The following is an 18,787-nucleotide window of genomic DNA, read 5'->3' on the forward strand; positions in this document are numbered from 1 at the left end:
CATACTTTGTAAACAAATTGTGGCTAAACGGCTCATGGGGCAGTATCCTAGTCAGTGTTTCACTCTGGGGTTATCCTCACAGATTGATACTCTGCTCAGCAGCATGACTGAGGTTTCCCTCTAGCTCAACACTTGATCATTTAATACAGGTAGTCACACATACAAGCCCTATCTCCGCATATCATGCCTGGATGTATCAATGTACATACCACACAGAGTCCACTAACACAGCGTGTCTAAATACACGCCCTGACACATTTATATTGTGATAAAACTTCATCTACTTAGTAGTCCTACTACGGCCCCTTTCCTATATCTATAGGCAGCTATAAGTATAGCATCAGATCCTGAATATCAATCAGGGATCTCCCTATGCACCATCAACCTAACTACCTACAGTTAGGTTATAAATGACACAGTCACGTGCTGTTTGATTATATAATTTTATTTTAACCCCCCTTTTTTTATTCATTGTTCATCAATAAGTATGTTAACAGTATGTTAACAGATATAATTCAGTTGTGATAGAGTGCTTATTTACTAGGTTCCTTTTTCTCTTGTATACATTCATGTCCCTACCTAGTTAACACCTCACCGTGGTTTACTACTCAAGCTGTGCGGGTGTTTTCTTTATGTGTAGCTATGTTATGGTTTAGCATGAAGAACTGTGTTATTATGTAATGTAATTTATATAATGTGTGTTAATTGTGTTTTGCAGTGCTGCCTGGAGGAAGATCTGACAAATTTAGGTCCCAGCCGGGTCGTTGGAATTCAACAGGGGGAGAATGTAGCCAGTTTAAAAATGGTATACAGTTCTCTCTCATGCTGGCAGTAAGCCTGGTAAATACACAAGATTGTCAGCATCAATCATGGAGGTTTGCCCTCACACCCTGGTGAGGTGTCATATGTATTCAAGGGGAGTGGTAACATACTCTGAGTCCACTGTTAGTGACATAAGAGGTGTGGCTATTCCCTAAGTTATATAAGACACAGCACTGTCTAAAGTTAGTGTGGTAACTAGGAGTTCAAGAGAGTGGTTCTATAGCAAGTAGTTAAAGTAATCAAGATCTGCAGCAGTAAGGCTGGCAGGGCCTACACTGTGTCCAGGGACCTGGCACAGGTGGTGATCTCCCTGGGGGGATAGGTGATCCAACTCCATTGGGAGGGCAGATTCTTCTGAAAGACGGTGCTGTGACAAGACGAGCGGCTGAGCTGACCGCTGTCAGGGGCAGTCTGCCTGAACCATCAATAAAGATGCCCTTATTTACAAGAACCCTCGTGTGTGAGTGTGAAGTTACTCCGCCGAGGAAGGCACCACAGAGGAGGTCCTCATCAGAATCATCTCCTTGCGGACGCAGAGATCCTGATGAGGTGGAGGCGCTGCACTGTATGTAGGTAGGACTCACGCACACTACCTCAGCTGCCTGTTTGGGTTGACATTCCCCATTCCAACATCATGCGGGAGACTCAGGAGTCCTGTAGCCAACAGGTGCACCACCAGACACAACCATGTAATGGGGACCGGTTAGACCACAGGGGCCAATCTGAGATTGGGTGGGTCAGGAGGGTCCAGAAACACCGTTACACATACAACAGCACAACACACACACACACACACACACACACACACACACACACACACACACACACACACACACACACACACACACACACACACACACACACACACACACACACACACACACACACACACACACACTACAGCCACAATAAAAAATGCAGCCACTTACTAAACTTTGCACTCTCCCCCCCACCTCTACACACAACACAGCACATCTACAACCCCCCCCCCCACACACACACACAATACTGCACCTCTATACACAACACAGCACCCCTACACACACAACATACACACACACACACAACACTACACCTCTATACACAGCACCTCTACACACAACAAAATGCAAGCAGCAACAATATGCTAAAAATATACAAAATGTATTCAAATATACAGAATGGTATTTACAGAGAACAGAAGCACAATGTTTCTGCAGTAGCTTTCGTCAAGAGCATATTGAACATATGTTTTTAAGTAATGATTGTGTTTAATTATATCTGATGTAATAAAGTTTTATTATTTTGTTCTAATTTTCCGGTCCTCATGGGTCATTTGACCGACTTACAGTAATAATTCTGGTAGACCTCTGTTGTCTTCATTATCAGTCCCAGCATTGAGTGCATTTATATGGAGAGTCTTTTGACCCTTTTGGATCAAATCTGATTAAACCATTTCATAAATAGGTAAGTTTCTTAGTTTTGTACATCTGACAACAGTATAAAAATGCTGAGTCTGTGCACTTTTTATTCTCTATATTTGAATACAATTAAACATTTCTTATATGATTCTTTAATTAGGAGCACTAATTATATTACCAGTAAACGAATGATACAATATGTGTAAAACATTCATTCAATTAGCCTATTCCCATATAAAATGTACACAGAATGATTGTATTAATACATTTTGGGGAAACTGTATATATAACTGTCATGATCCCAAATGCACACAGAATTGATTGCTTTAAAATCTGTATCTACTGACAAAGGGAAGAGCTCCAGGGGGCTTCGGGTGTGCCCTTCTTTCCATACATTTTACATGCTTGCTGATAGCCTTCTGGTGGAACTGGACCACTGTGGGGAGGGACTGTGGTGTGGGACATGCAGAGGGAGGAGAGCAGGTGCAGAATTAAATAGGGATTTAGATTGGTAACAAAGAAGGAGAGTTGGATGTGGGGGGAGATAGGAATAGGAAGAGGATGCTACATGCTGCTGAGAGAGGAAGAGGGCAGCTGGAGTCCCTGCAATCAGCAGTGACTATAAGCAGAGGTACTAGCTGCATAGTACAGGCTCAGCCTAGGCTGACGTCACCCGCCCTTCAGCAGCAGCAGCAGCAGCAGCAGCAGCAGGACCAGAAGAGATTGAATGCACACAACAGACGGGCAGCATCTCATCTCATTGCCATCCAAACCACAGCAACTGCAAGGCAAGAACACAAGCAACACAGGCAGCTCGTCCACTTCAGGTCTGGCTTCACCCCTTTCCAGCTGGATTCAGCCAAAAGGATAGAAGGAGGTGGTGAATGTGAAGAAAAAGAAGAGCAGAGGAATAAGAGGGATTTGCAAGTCCTTCCTTTCTCTACCTTATTGTTTGGAAGGCAGGTTTGGGGGGGTGGGGGAGAGAGGGTGTAGTTATCATCACATTGAAATCAGCAGCAGAAGCCACATGTAGGAAACATCTCTACCTCATGCTTGATCTTTTTATTTGTAGCAGTGATGCTCCTTGTTTCTCCTGTGAGGGTTGATATCACAATAGGAGCAACTGCAGGTTACCCAAATTGATTAGTTTTCTTTTTCTGCCTCAAGATGGGAATGTATTTTATTAGTTGTATTCCTACCTTTTTGCGATCACACAGGGTATAAGAGCCATAAAAGCCTGCGATGGGATCTTTCTGAGCATTATAAACACAAGACTGCAGCAGGTAATAATCAGTGACTGGTAATCTAGTCTGGTGGCACAGATCATTACAGGGAAAAACCAATGCAGCTTTTACTTGCTGCATGTTCATAAGCAAAAGGATTGTGACAGAAAAGGAAGGTACCCATTGTCAAGCAAGGTGCATTTCAAAGGTTTGGTTTGTCAGTGAGCTGGGAGAGATAAGACCATGGGCAGGATGCTGCAGATACTCTATGGCCAAGGAGAAGATTAGTAGCCTGCTGCTGCCTTAGGGCACACTATCCATCTCTTCTTTCGTCATCTTCCAGGTCTACAAGATCAAGCTGAGCCCTAACCCTCACCCCAGACCACCAACACTGTGGTCAAATATCACTTTAACTTTTTAGGTAAGAGCATCAGCTAATTTAACAAAATTTAATGAAACACTTTCTTCTCTTCCGGCACTTATGCTCACCTGTGTTGTCCTAAGTTATCACTGACCACAACGTGGGAGAATCGCCACCACTCAGGTACATAGGACGTAAAATATTTACATACACAACATACAAAATGACCCACTTGCAGGCTGGTCTGTCACCTGAGACATTGGAGAAAGCACGATTGGAACTTAATGAGAATCCAGACACCTTGCACCAAGATATCCAGGAGGTGAGGGACATGGTAATCACAAGGCCAGACATAGGTTTCCTCAGGACAGATGATGCTTTCATCTTGAGGTTTTTGCGGGCCAGGAAGTTTAACCACTTTGAGGCTTTTCGCCTGTTGGCCCAATACTTTGAGTACCGCCAGCAGAACCTGGACATGTTCAAGAACTTCAAGGCCACAGACCCAGGCATCAAGCAAGGGCTCAAGGATGGTTTTCCTGGGGTACTCTCCAACCTTGACCACTTTGGCAGGAAGATCCTGGTGTTGTTTGCAGCCAACTGGGACCAGAGCAGGTAAAGTTGGTTTGGGAGTGGACTAATATATACAAGAGTGACAAAGTACTTATATCTTTACATTATAAGGTATGAAATTGGCATTAAACTATCATAGGGAAGCATAAACAAATGGATAGGTCAGGTAATACCAAAGCCTGGAAGGCCCCAACATAAGCAATTTTATTATAGAATTATAGTATTTTCTGTTTGTACACTTTTACCAAGCAGTCCCCAGAAAGATTACTATTTAGTTAAACTAAAACTCTCAAATAAAATCATCCCTATCTGTTTTGCCAAGTTGATTTTGTATGGAGCTGGCTGTATATCTCTGTTGGCTTTCTGAATGGGATAATACATTATTATTGGAAGCCTGTGGTTGTGTTATATCGTGTTGGGTATGCTGAAAATTAGGATTAGATAATGCACATTATTGCATTAGATAAAATACTGGGAAACTGTCCACTGTCTTACAGTTTTCCTATAAGTGCAACATATCTTTAAATAGCGCAAATCGTGTATGTTGAACTAAACACAGTAGACAGGCACCATTCATATCCCAAATAGATTGCAATTTAATAGAATAATTTAGGGTCATGCCCACCTGTCACAGGTCACAAACTGGAGTCTACAACTTCAGAGATTCATACTTCAGCAGTGTAATCCTGAAAATAAGAATATAAGAAAAGTAACCACTACTTTAGGGCAATATAATCCAGTAATGACTGATGAAATCAGCTATCACTGGAGAGATACCGCAGTCACACAACTCTTAATATAGAAGTTGACAAGTCTAATTGCGAGTTCAAGTTATGGTTTCGTTATAATAATCATCCTTCTCCTACTGTATCTACGCACATAGGATGTGCACAGCAGTGACAGCACGTCAGTATCCTTATGAGCTTTCTGAATCTCCTGGAATAAGACATGTGACCATTTCAATTGGTAGGTGGAGATGAATAACTTTAAACTGAGCATCAAAAACCCAGCAGGCTCAAGAAACCCCCAAAACCCACCACATTTTATATATATATATATATATATATATATATATATATATATATATATATATATATATATATGTATGTATGTATGTATGTATGTATGTATGTATGTATATATATATATATATATATATGTATATATGTGTACATATATATGTATATATATATGTATATATGTGTATATATATGTATATATGTATATAAGTGTCAAAAGGAGGATCTTTTAACTGCTGAAGTACCTGCTTACTTAAATCCATCAGCCTTCAGATAATCTCTTTACAGTTGATTGGCAGGTGATATGAGGCTCCTTGGCTGTGACTGATATGTAAGCAGGTTACTTTAAGACACATTGCTTGAAGTGAGATGCACATCTTTGTTATTGGATGCCATTATGATTCAAACAGTATGAGAGTCTATTGCACTCAAAGCAGTTTTATAAAGAATGCATTTTATTTGATTTCAAACACAAATATAGATCAATAATTGATCTAAGGTTGAAGTAGCTCATCCATCTGCTATATGATGACAATGAAAAGAAAAAAAAACAGCAGCACAATATAGTGTGGGGGCTTAGGACTTCTGCAAGGATCAGTTCTAAAAATAAAATCATGGGCCACCATGTCTACCATTGTAATAATAGTATTACAATTAAATTATGATATTCCCAATAAATTCCAAAATGTAAATGCAAAATCCTATCTGAAAATACCACAAAAGATGCAAATTATAATGTTTAGTTTGAGCTAATAAATCAGAATAACAGAGAGGTGAATGCTGCAGTACTGTAGCTCCACTGCTGCAACAATCAGTGCTGAATGACAATTCACAATAACCTGAAAAATCAATGTATATATTTGAATGACTAACTGGGATTGGTGATTCAAAGTGTTAAGATTTATGACCACTTACAGTACATGTAATTCATAAATTTGAGACAAAGCAGGTACACTACTAACTAAACTAAAGTCATGATGCTATAATTTGGAATCCTTGAGGTAAAGGTATTTTAAACATGAGAAAACACAGATAGCAGCTACAATAATTTCTGCATAGCATTGTATAGCTGGCAGGTTATAAAGTATATAGGTTTGTTCTTTTGTCAAACTTGCAGTTATACTGTACATCCAATGGTTGTCCCTCATTTTCTGAGGTAACATAGTAACAAAAGTATATGATTGTCCCTCATGGGGCAAATATGTCAGACTTTGTAGGTTTTTAGTACCCAGAATTTAACACATTGGTGGGCAACATGATATACAGCAAGGGCCACACATAATCTATTGCAATATAACCGCTCTGTATAACTCCTCTTATTGCCACATACAACCCCTCCCTATAACTCTTCCAATTGTCCTATATAACCCGTCTGTATAATATCTGTCTAACTTGCCTTGTCTCTTTCTATCCCTGTGGTGATCTCTTTCCCCTCTCTGTGCTGATTTCTGTCCCCCTCTATATCTCTCTGTGCTGATCTCTCTTTCCCTGTATTGATTGCTCTTTCTAACTGTGCTGATCTCTCCCATCTCTCCCTCTCTGTGCTAATCTCTCTTCACTCTCTCCCACTGGGCTGATCTCTCTCCCCATCTCTCTGCTCATCTCTCCCTCCCTCTTTCTCTCTGTACTGATCTCTCCCCCATCTCTCTCTCTCTCTGTGCTCATCTCTCCCCCCTCTGTCCGTCACTCTCTCCCCTTCTCTCGCTCTCTTTGTACTGATCAATCTCTCCCCTTCTCTCTTTGTGTGCTAATCTCTCTCTCCCTGTCTCTCTCTCGGCCTCTGTAACTCACCGTGATACAGTCGCCATGGAAATGCAGCATCAAATGACACTGTAGGGTCATTTGACCCCCATCGCCATGGCAATGCAGCATCAAATGATGCCATGGGATCATGTGATGTGGGGTCACATGACCCTGTGGCGTCATTTGATGCCGGCACACAGCTAAGGGGGTGCGCAAGCACTCGGGGAGAGCCGGCAGGCGGGCGCAGCACCAGACGTTTGCGCATCCCTTCTCAACCCCTATATCTCTCTCTCTCTGCTTATCTCGCACTGCCCCCCTTTTCTTTCTCTCCCCACCTTTTTTCCGTCATTCTCTGCTATACCTGTAGCTCCTTCCCTGTTTTTGCCTCTGCCCACGTTTGTACATCCACCCCTGTGTGCTCCACTGACAAACTACGGTTGGTAGCCGTAGGGGAAGCCATGCCTGTTTCCCACCAATAGTTTAACAGTGCTGCTCAACTCCAGTCCTTAAGACTTCCCAACAGGTTAGGTATTCAGGATATCCCTGCTCAAGCACAGGTGGCTCAATCTGAGCCACTGAAGCAGGAATATCCTGAAATCCTGACCTGCTGGGGGCTCTTAAGAACTGGAGGTGAGAACAACGGGTTTAACACATATCTACACTTCACAGCTACATTAGGTGCCTCTCCACAGAACCCAGACTTCCCTGTACTACTGCTCACATTTTCATATTTCCTAGAGTAAATGATTCCCTTCATTCCAGAGTAACACTGAAAACGATCTGACCATATTATCTGCCACAGAAAGTACTATACTACCAAATCTTTCCCTTTGCAAAATTCTTCCAACAAACCCAGCACACACTAGTGTAGATTAATTTTTCTTAGTTTTTCCTTCCCTGTTCTTCCACTACGTATTTCCCACTAGTTCCCCTCACAATGATATTATCCACACCTCTCACTTATTGTATCGATTTTCCCAATACTGCACGTTTGCTTTCTATAAACTGATGCTCTTGTAATCACCATACTACTACAGTACAGTAGATGCTAACAGTTTCCCTAACACGCAGTATAATTTAATGTACAGTATTACATACAGTAAGACAAAAACCAAAAATGAATATTCATGTCTCACAGAGGTTCCTCAATCTCCATTCAGATATTGGGTGTGGACATACCCTTTTACTTTTGGCTTCTCTTGGTTTCATTTCATGCGCTCCTATTTTTTGAGTTTTCATACCCTTTTACATACCTCACAAAACCCTTATTAAGTAGGAACTTTCAACCTTTGGCAGCTTTTGCAAGACAATGTTAAGAAAGTTAATGTAGCACTTTTTAAATACAAGATACTGCACTGCACTGTGAAGAAAACGGGAAAAAATGCGAAAACAATTACCATCATGTATACTAAAAGTATAAGTTTGTAGGGAAGATTTACAAGTGAGCAAAACATTGGTCTTATGGTATCTCTAGTAAAACAAGGCTTGCTGTCAAGTATCTTGTCAATGAGTCATTCGTGCGGTGTGGTGTGTATTAGTCCTGTTTACCATTCAAAGTTCAATTTAAAATCATTAAAACAAGCGCCAATAACACCCAAGAGCATAGCACAACAAAAGTTAATAAATACAAACAGAATTAAAATATATAGTGTTTGCACTCACAATCTATTTCTTTTGTATAAAGCCTTAAGTGAAAAGGTCCATAGCTAGGGGTTCGTGTGTTGTCCATGCCTGGCTACATCCGGAGTCTGTCTTGAGTGTTCACTCCAACGCTTCCATCTCAGGGAATCACTGAATGTAGCTGACAGGCATCCCAATGCTTGGCACCTGATGCCACCACTATCACCTGGATCCAAAATGGCGACCAGCATGTTTTTCCATTCCTATGATGGCTTAATCAAGGGTCTTCGGGACTGTCTATGGATACATTAGGGGGTTTAACATACTGTATCTAATAATAATAATGAAATACGTCTTTTGCACACTTGGGTATGTAAAAGAACCTTTCCTGGATTATTTTATTAATTCAGTAGGCTATGTAGGCCATTTTACTCTTTCATCAGTTTATGTTGTTGTTTAATGCTTAGAATTACATAACCCCTTCACTGCCAAAGGAACAAGTGACACATTGCTCTGAAAATAAAAAGTATACTGTACTTCTCTTTGAGAACAAAGGCAGCATTCAGTGTACTCTCACTGTAGTAAACCTAATTCTGTCTGGTTTTGGTGTGTACTGCATCATTGTAATGGGATGCATTTTTGGGGGATCAAAAAATGTAACTGAAGAACCCTTCTTTATAAGTAAGAAATATGAAAGAGGTAATGATATTGAAATACAGGCTTTATGTAGCAAAAAATAGTTATTTGGAATAGATTTCAGGCTTTCATACCGCATTAAATAATATGGGGATTTGAAGAGATGGGTTTTGCAATGCTTAGTTTTTCAAAAGTTGCTGGAGTTAAAATAAAATGATTCCATTTCAAATTAACCACTCCAAATGTCAGTATGAATTATTATGTAACACAGTTCTCCCCCCTCCCCCCCAATCGCAGATAGGGTGCATGTGAGGGGAAAGCTATAAGTATTACCTAGTGTGGTGCTTTACCTGTTAGGCTCACAGGAGGCCTGAGCCTCCGCCAGTGAGAGCCTGGGGTGTATCCTCTGGAACAACACTAAATGGTGCAGCGCCTCCACCTGCGATGGCTACCAGCAGAGCGGGAGTTGTTCCTCGCAGGACACATTCAAATGAACACATACACTTGATGTAAAATAGCAACAGTCTATACTGTAACAATATGAATACTCTTATCACTCTATAAACTCCATAACTCTATAATACTAATGGCACAACTACCCAAAGCGCCACGCATGGCGCAACCCTCCACCGTGTCCCCACACCCAAACTCCAAGTGTGTGGTGACAGCGCGGCCACTAGAGTGATAATGTTATAGTTGGTGCACTTTGGGTGTAGGGTTACCTGCCGAGCGCTCCTGCACTCGGACCAGCAGACAATCTTCACAAAGGATCCGCAGACGCAATGCCTTCCACGACGTCCCTCCTGGGCGATCCCACCCAGATAGATATGACAGTCTCTGCACTTGCAGAGAGTGATTCCCTGCAATCACTGGCCAGGATATTGCTCTTCCTGGCTGGACCCTCACTTGTCTGGGTTCTACAGTACCCTGTCCCTATCTAAGGGCAGTCCCTGTAACAACCACAAGCTGAGGTGATTGGGGCCTAGCTGGGGCCTAAGGGGGATTTCTGGCATAGTGCATGAGCTACTGGCTCCATACACATACCCACCCTCCCCTGTCTGTGACCCAGCTTCAACTAACTCACTCACTGCAGCACACAACAATGTATCCTTTCCTACAGGGGAAGTTCTAAGCCCTATTGGCTGCTGTTGCATCACATGTGCTCCATCCCCTGGGTCTCCTGGGAGTTGTAGTTCAACATGGGCCTCTTTAGCATTGGGGCTGCATGCGCGATCTGCACTGCGCATGTGCAAACTTCTAATGGCCGCCGCTGCCAACTGCACATGCATGACTGTGGGCCATCCCTGCAGTATGGAGCGCCTCTGCTGCCACTTCTCCAACACCAAAATGGCCGCAGCATCGCATCTGCTCATGCGCAACCCTCCGCACATGCGGGGACACAGCCAAGATGGCGGTGCCCTGCCTCCAATGCCGCCGGGAGCCCCCAGCGACTCGATCGCCCCGCAGCAGCAGCCCCCACCGGAGCGAGGGTCAGGGGGACAAAGGGGGACCCTGCTACAATTAATTAGATGAAAGATATCCATCCATAACCTAAACATAACAAATATTTTAAAACTTCACAAATAAAGGAATGTTTCATATCCATGAAGTGCTTCATAAACTATTACATAGAGCAGTGGTACTTAACCGTTTATAGACATGGGCACCCCTGAATGATTTTTAACATCTCGGAGGAACTCCTGCTCATCAGACCTCACTCGTCCCCTTTTTGCACACACACACACACACACACACACACACACACACACACACACACACACACACACACACACACACACACACACACACACACACACACACACACACACACACACACACACACACACACACCTTTAAACAGAAAATCAAGCTTGACAGAGGCCAAGGGCCTTGAAACATTGCTTGACATTTTCTGTGTATAGCAATGTGTGTCTGCCTTTGTATTCTTCTGGATGTGGAGACTTAACCAAACGATTTTTTTCTTTTGTACCACTGATGAGCACATTTTAAACTGAGGAAATTCATAAGCAACACGTCTGAATGAGTGTCCCTTATTTTATTTATCACTTTTTTCTGTTACTTTTTTCTGTTTTTGAATATATGCTGTTTTTTCATTTATATTCATATACTGATTTACATATGTTTAATTGTGAATGGATGTCCAACACAGGATTTTTTGATGACTGGTAAATAGCTATTTTAATGCTGGGATGAAGAATTACCTTAAGGCAGGGTTTCCCAAACTTTTTTTTCCGTGACCCGGTTATTTTTCAACTTCTCTTTCGTGACCCACTAAAATTTTTATCACCTATAATGGCCTATAGGGCCTGCACAGACACACACACAGCCACTGATACACACACACACACACAGCCACTGATACACACACAGACACACACACACACACACACTGACAGACACGCAGCCACTGACACACACACTGATACACACACAGCAACTGATACACACACACACAGCCACTGACAAACACGCAGAAACTGACACACACGCAGCCACATAGAGACACTGCTACACACACACACACTGATACACACACAGAGACACTGCTACACACACACATACACTGATACACACACACACTGATACACACACACACTGATACACACACACAGACACTGATACACACACACACACACACACACTGATACACACAGACACTGATACACAGACACTGATACACACACACACACTGATACACACACACACACTGATACACACACACACACACTGATACAGATACACACAAACACACAGCCACTGATACACACAAACACACAGCCACTGATACACACACTCTGATACACACACACACAGACATTGAAACAGATACACACACTCACACAGCCACTGATACACACACACACTCGCTCTCCCCTATACGCACACAGACACAAACAGTGAATTACAGGCAATGACGGATGTGAGTGACTGGAGGGGGGGCCGGGGACTTGGTGGGTGGAAGGGGGGGAACTGGGACTTGGTGGGTGGGAGGGGGGGAACTGGGACTGGGTGGGTGGGAGGGAGGGGGGGACTGGGTGGGTGGGAGGGAGGGGGGAACTGGGACTGGGTGGGTGGGAGGGAGGGGGGAACTGGGACTGGGTGGGAGGGAGGGGGGAACTGGGACTGGGTGGGACGGAGGGGGGAACTGGGACTGGGTGGGTGGGAGGGAGGGGGGAACTGGGACTGGGTGGGTGGGAGGGGGGAACTGGGACTGCGTGGGTGGGAGGGAGGGGGGAACTGGGACTTGGTGGGAGGGAGGGGGGAACTGGGACTGGGTGGGTGGGAGGGAGGGGGGGACTGGGACACTTGGGTGGGTGGCAGTGACTGGGTGGGTTTGTGGGAGACGGTGGGTGAGTGACTGGGTAGGTGACAGTGACTGGGTGGGTGGGAGACAGTGACTGGGTGGGTGGGAGACAGTGACTGGGTGACAGTGACTGGGTGGGAGAGAGTCACTGGGTGATAGTGACTGGGTGGGTAGGTGACAGTGACTGGGTGGGTGACAGTGACTGGGTGGGTTGACTTACCTTGCCACAGGACGCTTTCCCCTGCTGCCCCCGATATCCCCTGCTGCCCGGGATGGGAGGTGGGCTTGGGGGCACGGGAGGTGGGCTTTGGAGGGGGTGCCATGGGAGGTGGGCTCGGGAGGGGGTGCCATGGGAGGTGAGCTCGGGAAGCTGGCCGCGGGGGGAAGCGGGCCGCAGTAGGAGCTTGTACTTCCCCCTCCGTCCCAAATAACGTGCGGGCCGCAGAGGAGCTGGTACTTCCTCCTCCATCCCACGTAACATGCAGGCCGCAGAGGAGCTGGTACTTCCTCCTCCGTCCCACGTTGGGAGTGGGGGGGAGGAAGGGAGCGGGCCCTACTTGCCCTGCGCATGCGCGCGGGACCGCGGGGGGAATCGCCACCATTTTTTTTAACTTGCGCGGGGGGGGGGGGGGGGACGGGGTTGACGGGAGGATGGGGTTGACGGGAGACACCGGGCGGCCAGCCTCGCTGTGACCCGGCAATTTTGGTGCCATGGCCCGGTGCCGGGTCGCGACCCACCATTTGGGAAACGCTGCCTTAAGGTCTTTTTAGTTTGTATCAGTATATGTTTAGACGTTTAGAAACATTTTGAGAAATATAATCCCTTTAGTGATTGATGTACCTGTAAGACACTATCAATGGTACATTCCTAACAGTAAAATCATTGGCAGATTTTATATGATGTAAATATAGCGTAATAGGTACGTGGTTTACTTTTTTGTTAGTGCATCAGATGTCATTAAAAGAAATCTGCACTGTGTCACAATAAAACTTGTTTTTTTAATATTTTTTTTGTGTGTGAAATAAAGGGCCTCCTATAGAATATTATTTTCATATTTTCTTTGTTTGTTCAATAGTGTTAGTGCTACAAGTATAATGTGCATGGGCTTATATAGCGTTTGGACACATCTGAAGAAATATGATAATGCAGCCTTGTTAGACAAGGCATACTTTTGTTAAAGAAGCTGTCCAAAACAAGGTATGACTACTTAAAACTACAGCACCATACTAAACATTTCAGTATTTGGCAAATAACAAGCAGATAGAATGTTATGTTCCCAATGTATTACATTTAAAAAAAAATTGCTTACAGTATATATAGTACAGTAAATGCATTTGGATGAGCATATAGACAACAAGTTATTACATAGTTACATTGTAGATGAGGTTGATAAAAGACACAGTATGTCAATCAAGTTCAAACTATGCTAAATGTAGGCGACAGATACTTTATCCTATATTTGTATTTACAGTATGTTGATCCAGAGGAAGGCAACCAAAAAAAACCCAGTGGAAATATCATCCAATGATATCTTATACGGGGAAAAATAAATTCCTTCCTGAGTCCAAGTAATGGTGATCAGATTTCTTCCTGGATCAACATCCCACACGTTTACTTATTTGGTATATCCCTGTATACATTTCCTTTCTAAAAATATGTTCTTCCCTTTTTTGAAGATATCTATTGTATCTGCCATCACTGTCTCCATGGATAATGAATTCCATATTCTAACTGCCCTTACTGTAAATAACCTTTCCTTTAATTCAACCTAAAGGTATGACCCCGTGGCATTTGTACTGCCCTTAGGCTGAATAGTTATTTTGAAAGCTCCTTGCATTGTCCCTGAATATATGTGTACATAGTTATCATATTCCCTCTTAGATGCCTCTTTTCTAATGTACACAAATCTAATTTAGCTAGCTTCTCCTCATAAGTCATATTTTCCAGCCCTTTTATTCATGTGGTGGCTCTTCTTTGCACTTTTTCTATTTCCATAATGTCTTTGTTATGGAATGGTGCCAAAAAAAGGTTAGTTTGGCACAACCTATCCTTTCTAAATCCATGCTGACTATTGCTAATCATTTTATATTCCATTGGGTATTATTTGAATATTATCCAGTACTTAACCTTCAAGTAACTTCCCCACTATTGATGTTAGGCTTACAGGTCTGTAATTTCCTGGTTATGATCAAGCTCCCTTTTTAAATATATGCACCACATCTGTTTTACACCAATATTGTCATACTGAGCCTGTGAAAATGGAGTCCTTGAATATTAAATGTAATCTATTTTGCAATTGATTCTTCCCTGGTAAATACAGAGGCAAAGAATTTGTTTAATACCTCTACTTTTTCCTTATCTCCAATAATTTACAATGAAATAACCCTATTTTTTCTTTCTAATAATTTTGTTATTAAAGTACTTAAAACATTTTTTTAGCTTACTTTCTATTGCAATCCTTTTTTTAATTTTCAGTTTTTGCTAATTTGATTGCCCTTTTGCAACTTTTGTTGCATTCCTTATAATTCTGATATGATGCCTCGTCCCTTCTGACTTTAAGAATCCATAGTAAATGTCTGCCTCTTCTTTTCCATTTCCTACCCTACCTGTTTATTTAGCCACATTTGTTTAGACTTGTTTCTTTTATATTTATTACCTAAAGGGTAAACACGGAGAACTGTGCTTTTCTAACAATTTTTAAAGATTGCCCATTTACAGTAGCTTTCACATTTGTCCCTGCAAAAACATCATCCCAATGTATTCCTTGTAGACTATTCCTTAATTTATTAAAATCTGACTTTCTAAAATGTAAAGTCTATTTTGAAACCCATATAATCTGTTTTTTGATAATGTATTTCAAATGAGACCATGTTATGATCACTGTTACCCAAATGTTCCCAGACATGAATATTTGCTATTACTTCTACGTTGTTTGATATTACCAAATCCAGTATTGTCCCTCTCCTGGTTGGTACTCAATAATTTGGGTCATGTAATTGTCTTTTAGAACCCCCAAAAACCTATTTCCTTTTGTTGTAATGCTAATCTCATTGCCCCAGTCTATGTCTGGATAATTAAAATCACCCATTATGCAAACATGACCGCATTTTGGTGCCTTCTCCATTTGCAAAAGTATTTTGACTTCTTCAATCTCACAGATATTTGGTGTTTTGTAGCATATCCCTACAAACATTTTCTTTGTACTTTTACCTGCGAATTTCTATCCACAAGGTCTCAACATTTTCATCATCCCTTCCTAAACATAATATTTCCCTTATAATGGGGTTTTATATCGTGTTTAACAAATAAACATACTCCACCTCCTCTTCTATTTGCTCTATCCTACCGAAAAAGGGAATAACCCTCTAAATTAACTGCCCAGTAATGAGTTTTATCCCACCATGTTTCAGTAATGCCTATGATATCATACTGCTCACTTGTAGCTATTAATTCAATCTCAGAGAGATAATCCAAGGATTTGATGCGGAGCACAGCTGCAAAGATGGGGCCAGCGCCAATGTAATGAGGTTAAAAAATATATTTATTTGTGGACATAGTAACGGGGAACAAAGATACACACTCTGACGCGTTTCAGGCAAACGCCCTTTTTCAAAGAGTAAATTCGCGTCTGATCATACTCACAGTCTTATAGATGATCCCCCGCCTCCAATCACCGATGACGCAGTATGAAATTGGCGTGAAAAATACACAGACTGACCCTATTGGAAGGAGCCGTCTTCCAATCAGCTATCTGAGATGGAAGGTGCGTCCATCTTCATAGTCTATGTCTTCTAACCATATAGGAAACCAATTCGCTGCTTTATACTGCTGCGATACACTTTATTCGAGCAAATACCCAGTATGTACCTGGCAGATACCTGGAATGCGCCGCTCCTCACCTCTGACAAGCCCCGTTGTGTTTGCCTTCCCAGCCATGGTTCATGCCTGGCTAACGGGCGGCTGATCTGTTAAATGATAATGATTAGGATTTAATAGGCTGCAATGCTTCGCGTGTCTACCAGATGGCATACATTCATGAATTGTAATGCAGTATATATATATATATACTGTGCAGTATTGCAGCCAGCGGGAATAAAATGCTTCAATCCCTGCCTGGAAAATAACGCAATGCACTCGGGCAGAAAACAGTCACAAACCTCAATACACCCGAGTATACCCGAATTCGTGGGACTAGTCGAGCTCGAATAAAGTGTGTCGCCAGTGTAATATGTTTGTTTGTCATTAGATGTTGTTGTATGAATTTTATGTATTTCTTGTTCTATTCTGTCTATGTTAGCAATATAGATCTACTCCCGTTGGGTCTGTATATGATCCCCCGTCCACACGGGACGCAGCTTCCATCTCAGATAGCTGATTGGAAGACGGCTCATTCCAATAGGGTCAATCTGTGTATTTTTCGCGCCAATTTCATACTGCGTCATCGGTGATTGGAGGCGAGGGATCATCTATAAGACTGTGAGTATGATCAGACGCGAATTTACTCTTTGATAAAGGGCGTTTGCCTGAAACGCGTCAGTGTGTATCTTTGTTCCCCGTTACTATGTCCATTAATAAATATATTTTTTAACCTCACTACATTGGCGCTGGCCCCATTTTTGCAGCTGTGCTCCGCATCTAATCCTTGGATTATCTCTCAGCTATGACTGACTGGCGTGATGCACGCAAACATGAGAAGCTGCCCTATGTGAGTATTATCTCTCCCCCATTATATAGGGGGAGAAATTGACCATTATCAGTGCCATTGCTGAGATATTCTGTCCGGTGGAGTACTACACCAGATTGTCATACACTTATACAGGTATTTGTCTCACATCTATGGACAGTCATGGCTAAATGAACTCTCACTCTACATGGTTTGCGCTGGGTCTAATACTTCACTAGACATCATTTGGCTTCTTCAATACACTATAATGTGTTTCTATCAAAAATGTATCTGAACTATATGTTTCCACCACACTGAGCACTGTTACCTGGAACTTGCTTCTAACTATCTATTAATTCAATCTCCCACATTTTATCTCTCAATCTTGCATTGGCAATCATGCATTTAAGTTTTTTTCTCGTTTGTACTTTTATCTTATCTGCTCCTACTTTTAATCTCCTTCAACCATTTTAACATCCTCCCCCCTAGCACAGAAGAACCCTTTTCATTAAGGTGCATTCCATCCCTCTCAGAAAATAAATCCTGGTGCTCTAAAAACCTCAAACCCTCCTTCCTAAACCACTTTCTTAGCCATGCATTAACCTCCCTTTTCTCCAACTGTCTCCATGGGGTAGCGCATGGTACTGGTAGTATTTCAGAAACTACTACCTTGGAGGACCTTGCCTTAAGCTTACGGCCTAGATCCCTGAAATAATTTTTTAGGACCCTCCATTTTTCTCTAACTTTGTCATTGGTGCCAACATGTACCAAGATCACCAGGTCAGTCCTATCCCCTAGCCCCTCCCAACAATCTGTCTACCCAATCTGCAATGTGTCGAACTCGAGCCCTTATACCATAAACAATCTTTCTTGGTCAATGAGTATCCTGAGTCCCCACTGTAATGGAAGACCCCTCCCCCCTCCCCTGCCTTGCCATTCTTGCCCTCATATCCCCAATATCTTCACTCAATCTGGCAAATCTATTGTGATGGATCCACTCAGAACTGGCCTGCCTCTTCCCCCTGCTTCCCCTTCTGTTACCCAGCTACCTACCTGGTCCTGTCCTCACTCACAGCTTCACCCTCTGCACCACTAGTCAAAGACAAGGCCTGCTCAGCTAGCATTAAAGTCCTTTTAAGATTGTCAATGTCCCTCAATGTTGCCAGTTGCTTCCTCAGACAAGCAACCTGAGACTCCAAAGAGACCACAGGCTCACACTTCCCACAGCGGTATGCTCCCAGAAACAGCTGCTCCAAATGCACATACTGCTGCGGCAGCTTTTATTCTAACAAATCGCCGGTTTTTCCCTGGCTTTTTCCTGGAATGCGACACTCTTCACCTAGCGCATGCTGCGTTCATTTTGCGTTCCCAGCCACAAGTCATGCGCGGCTGACGCGCGGTTGA

General features: G+C 42.8%; 1 protein-coding gene across 2 annotated transcripts in view; it reads left to right on the forward strand.

Moving 5' to 3' along the window:
- Positions 1 to 2,712: 2,712 nt before the first annotated feature.
- The window catches only part of CLVS2 (clavesin 2), a 101,481-nt gene continuing 85,406 nt past the window's right edge, over positions 2,713 to 18,787 (forward strand). Inside the window, exon 1 of one of the 2 annotated variants that reach the window (XM_075597177.1) lies at positions 2,713 to 4,418. In XM_075597177.1, coding sequence (XP_075453292.1) covers positions 4,030 to 4,418 — 389 coding nt within the window. In that variant the 5' untranslated portion in view covers positions 2,713 to 4,029. The remainder of the gene's footprint in view (positions 4,419 to 18,787) is intronic. The other variant, XM_075597175.1, reaches the window with a different exon arrangement.

The sequence above is a fragment of the Ascaphus truei genome, chromosome 4 (genome assembly GCF_040206685.1).
Source record: "Ascaphus truei isolate aAscTru1 chromosome 4, aAscTru1.hap1, whole genome shotgun sequence".
NCBI classification, from domain to species: Eukaryota; Metazoa; Chordata; class Amphibia; order Anura; family Ascaphidae; genus Ascaphus; species Ascaphus truei.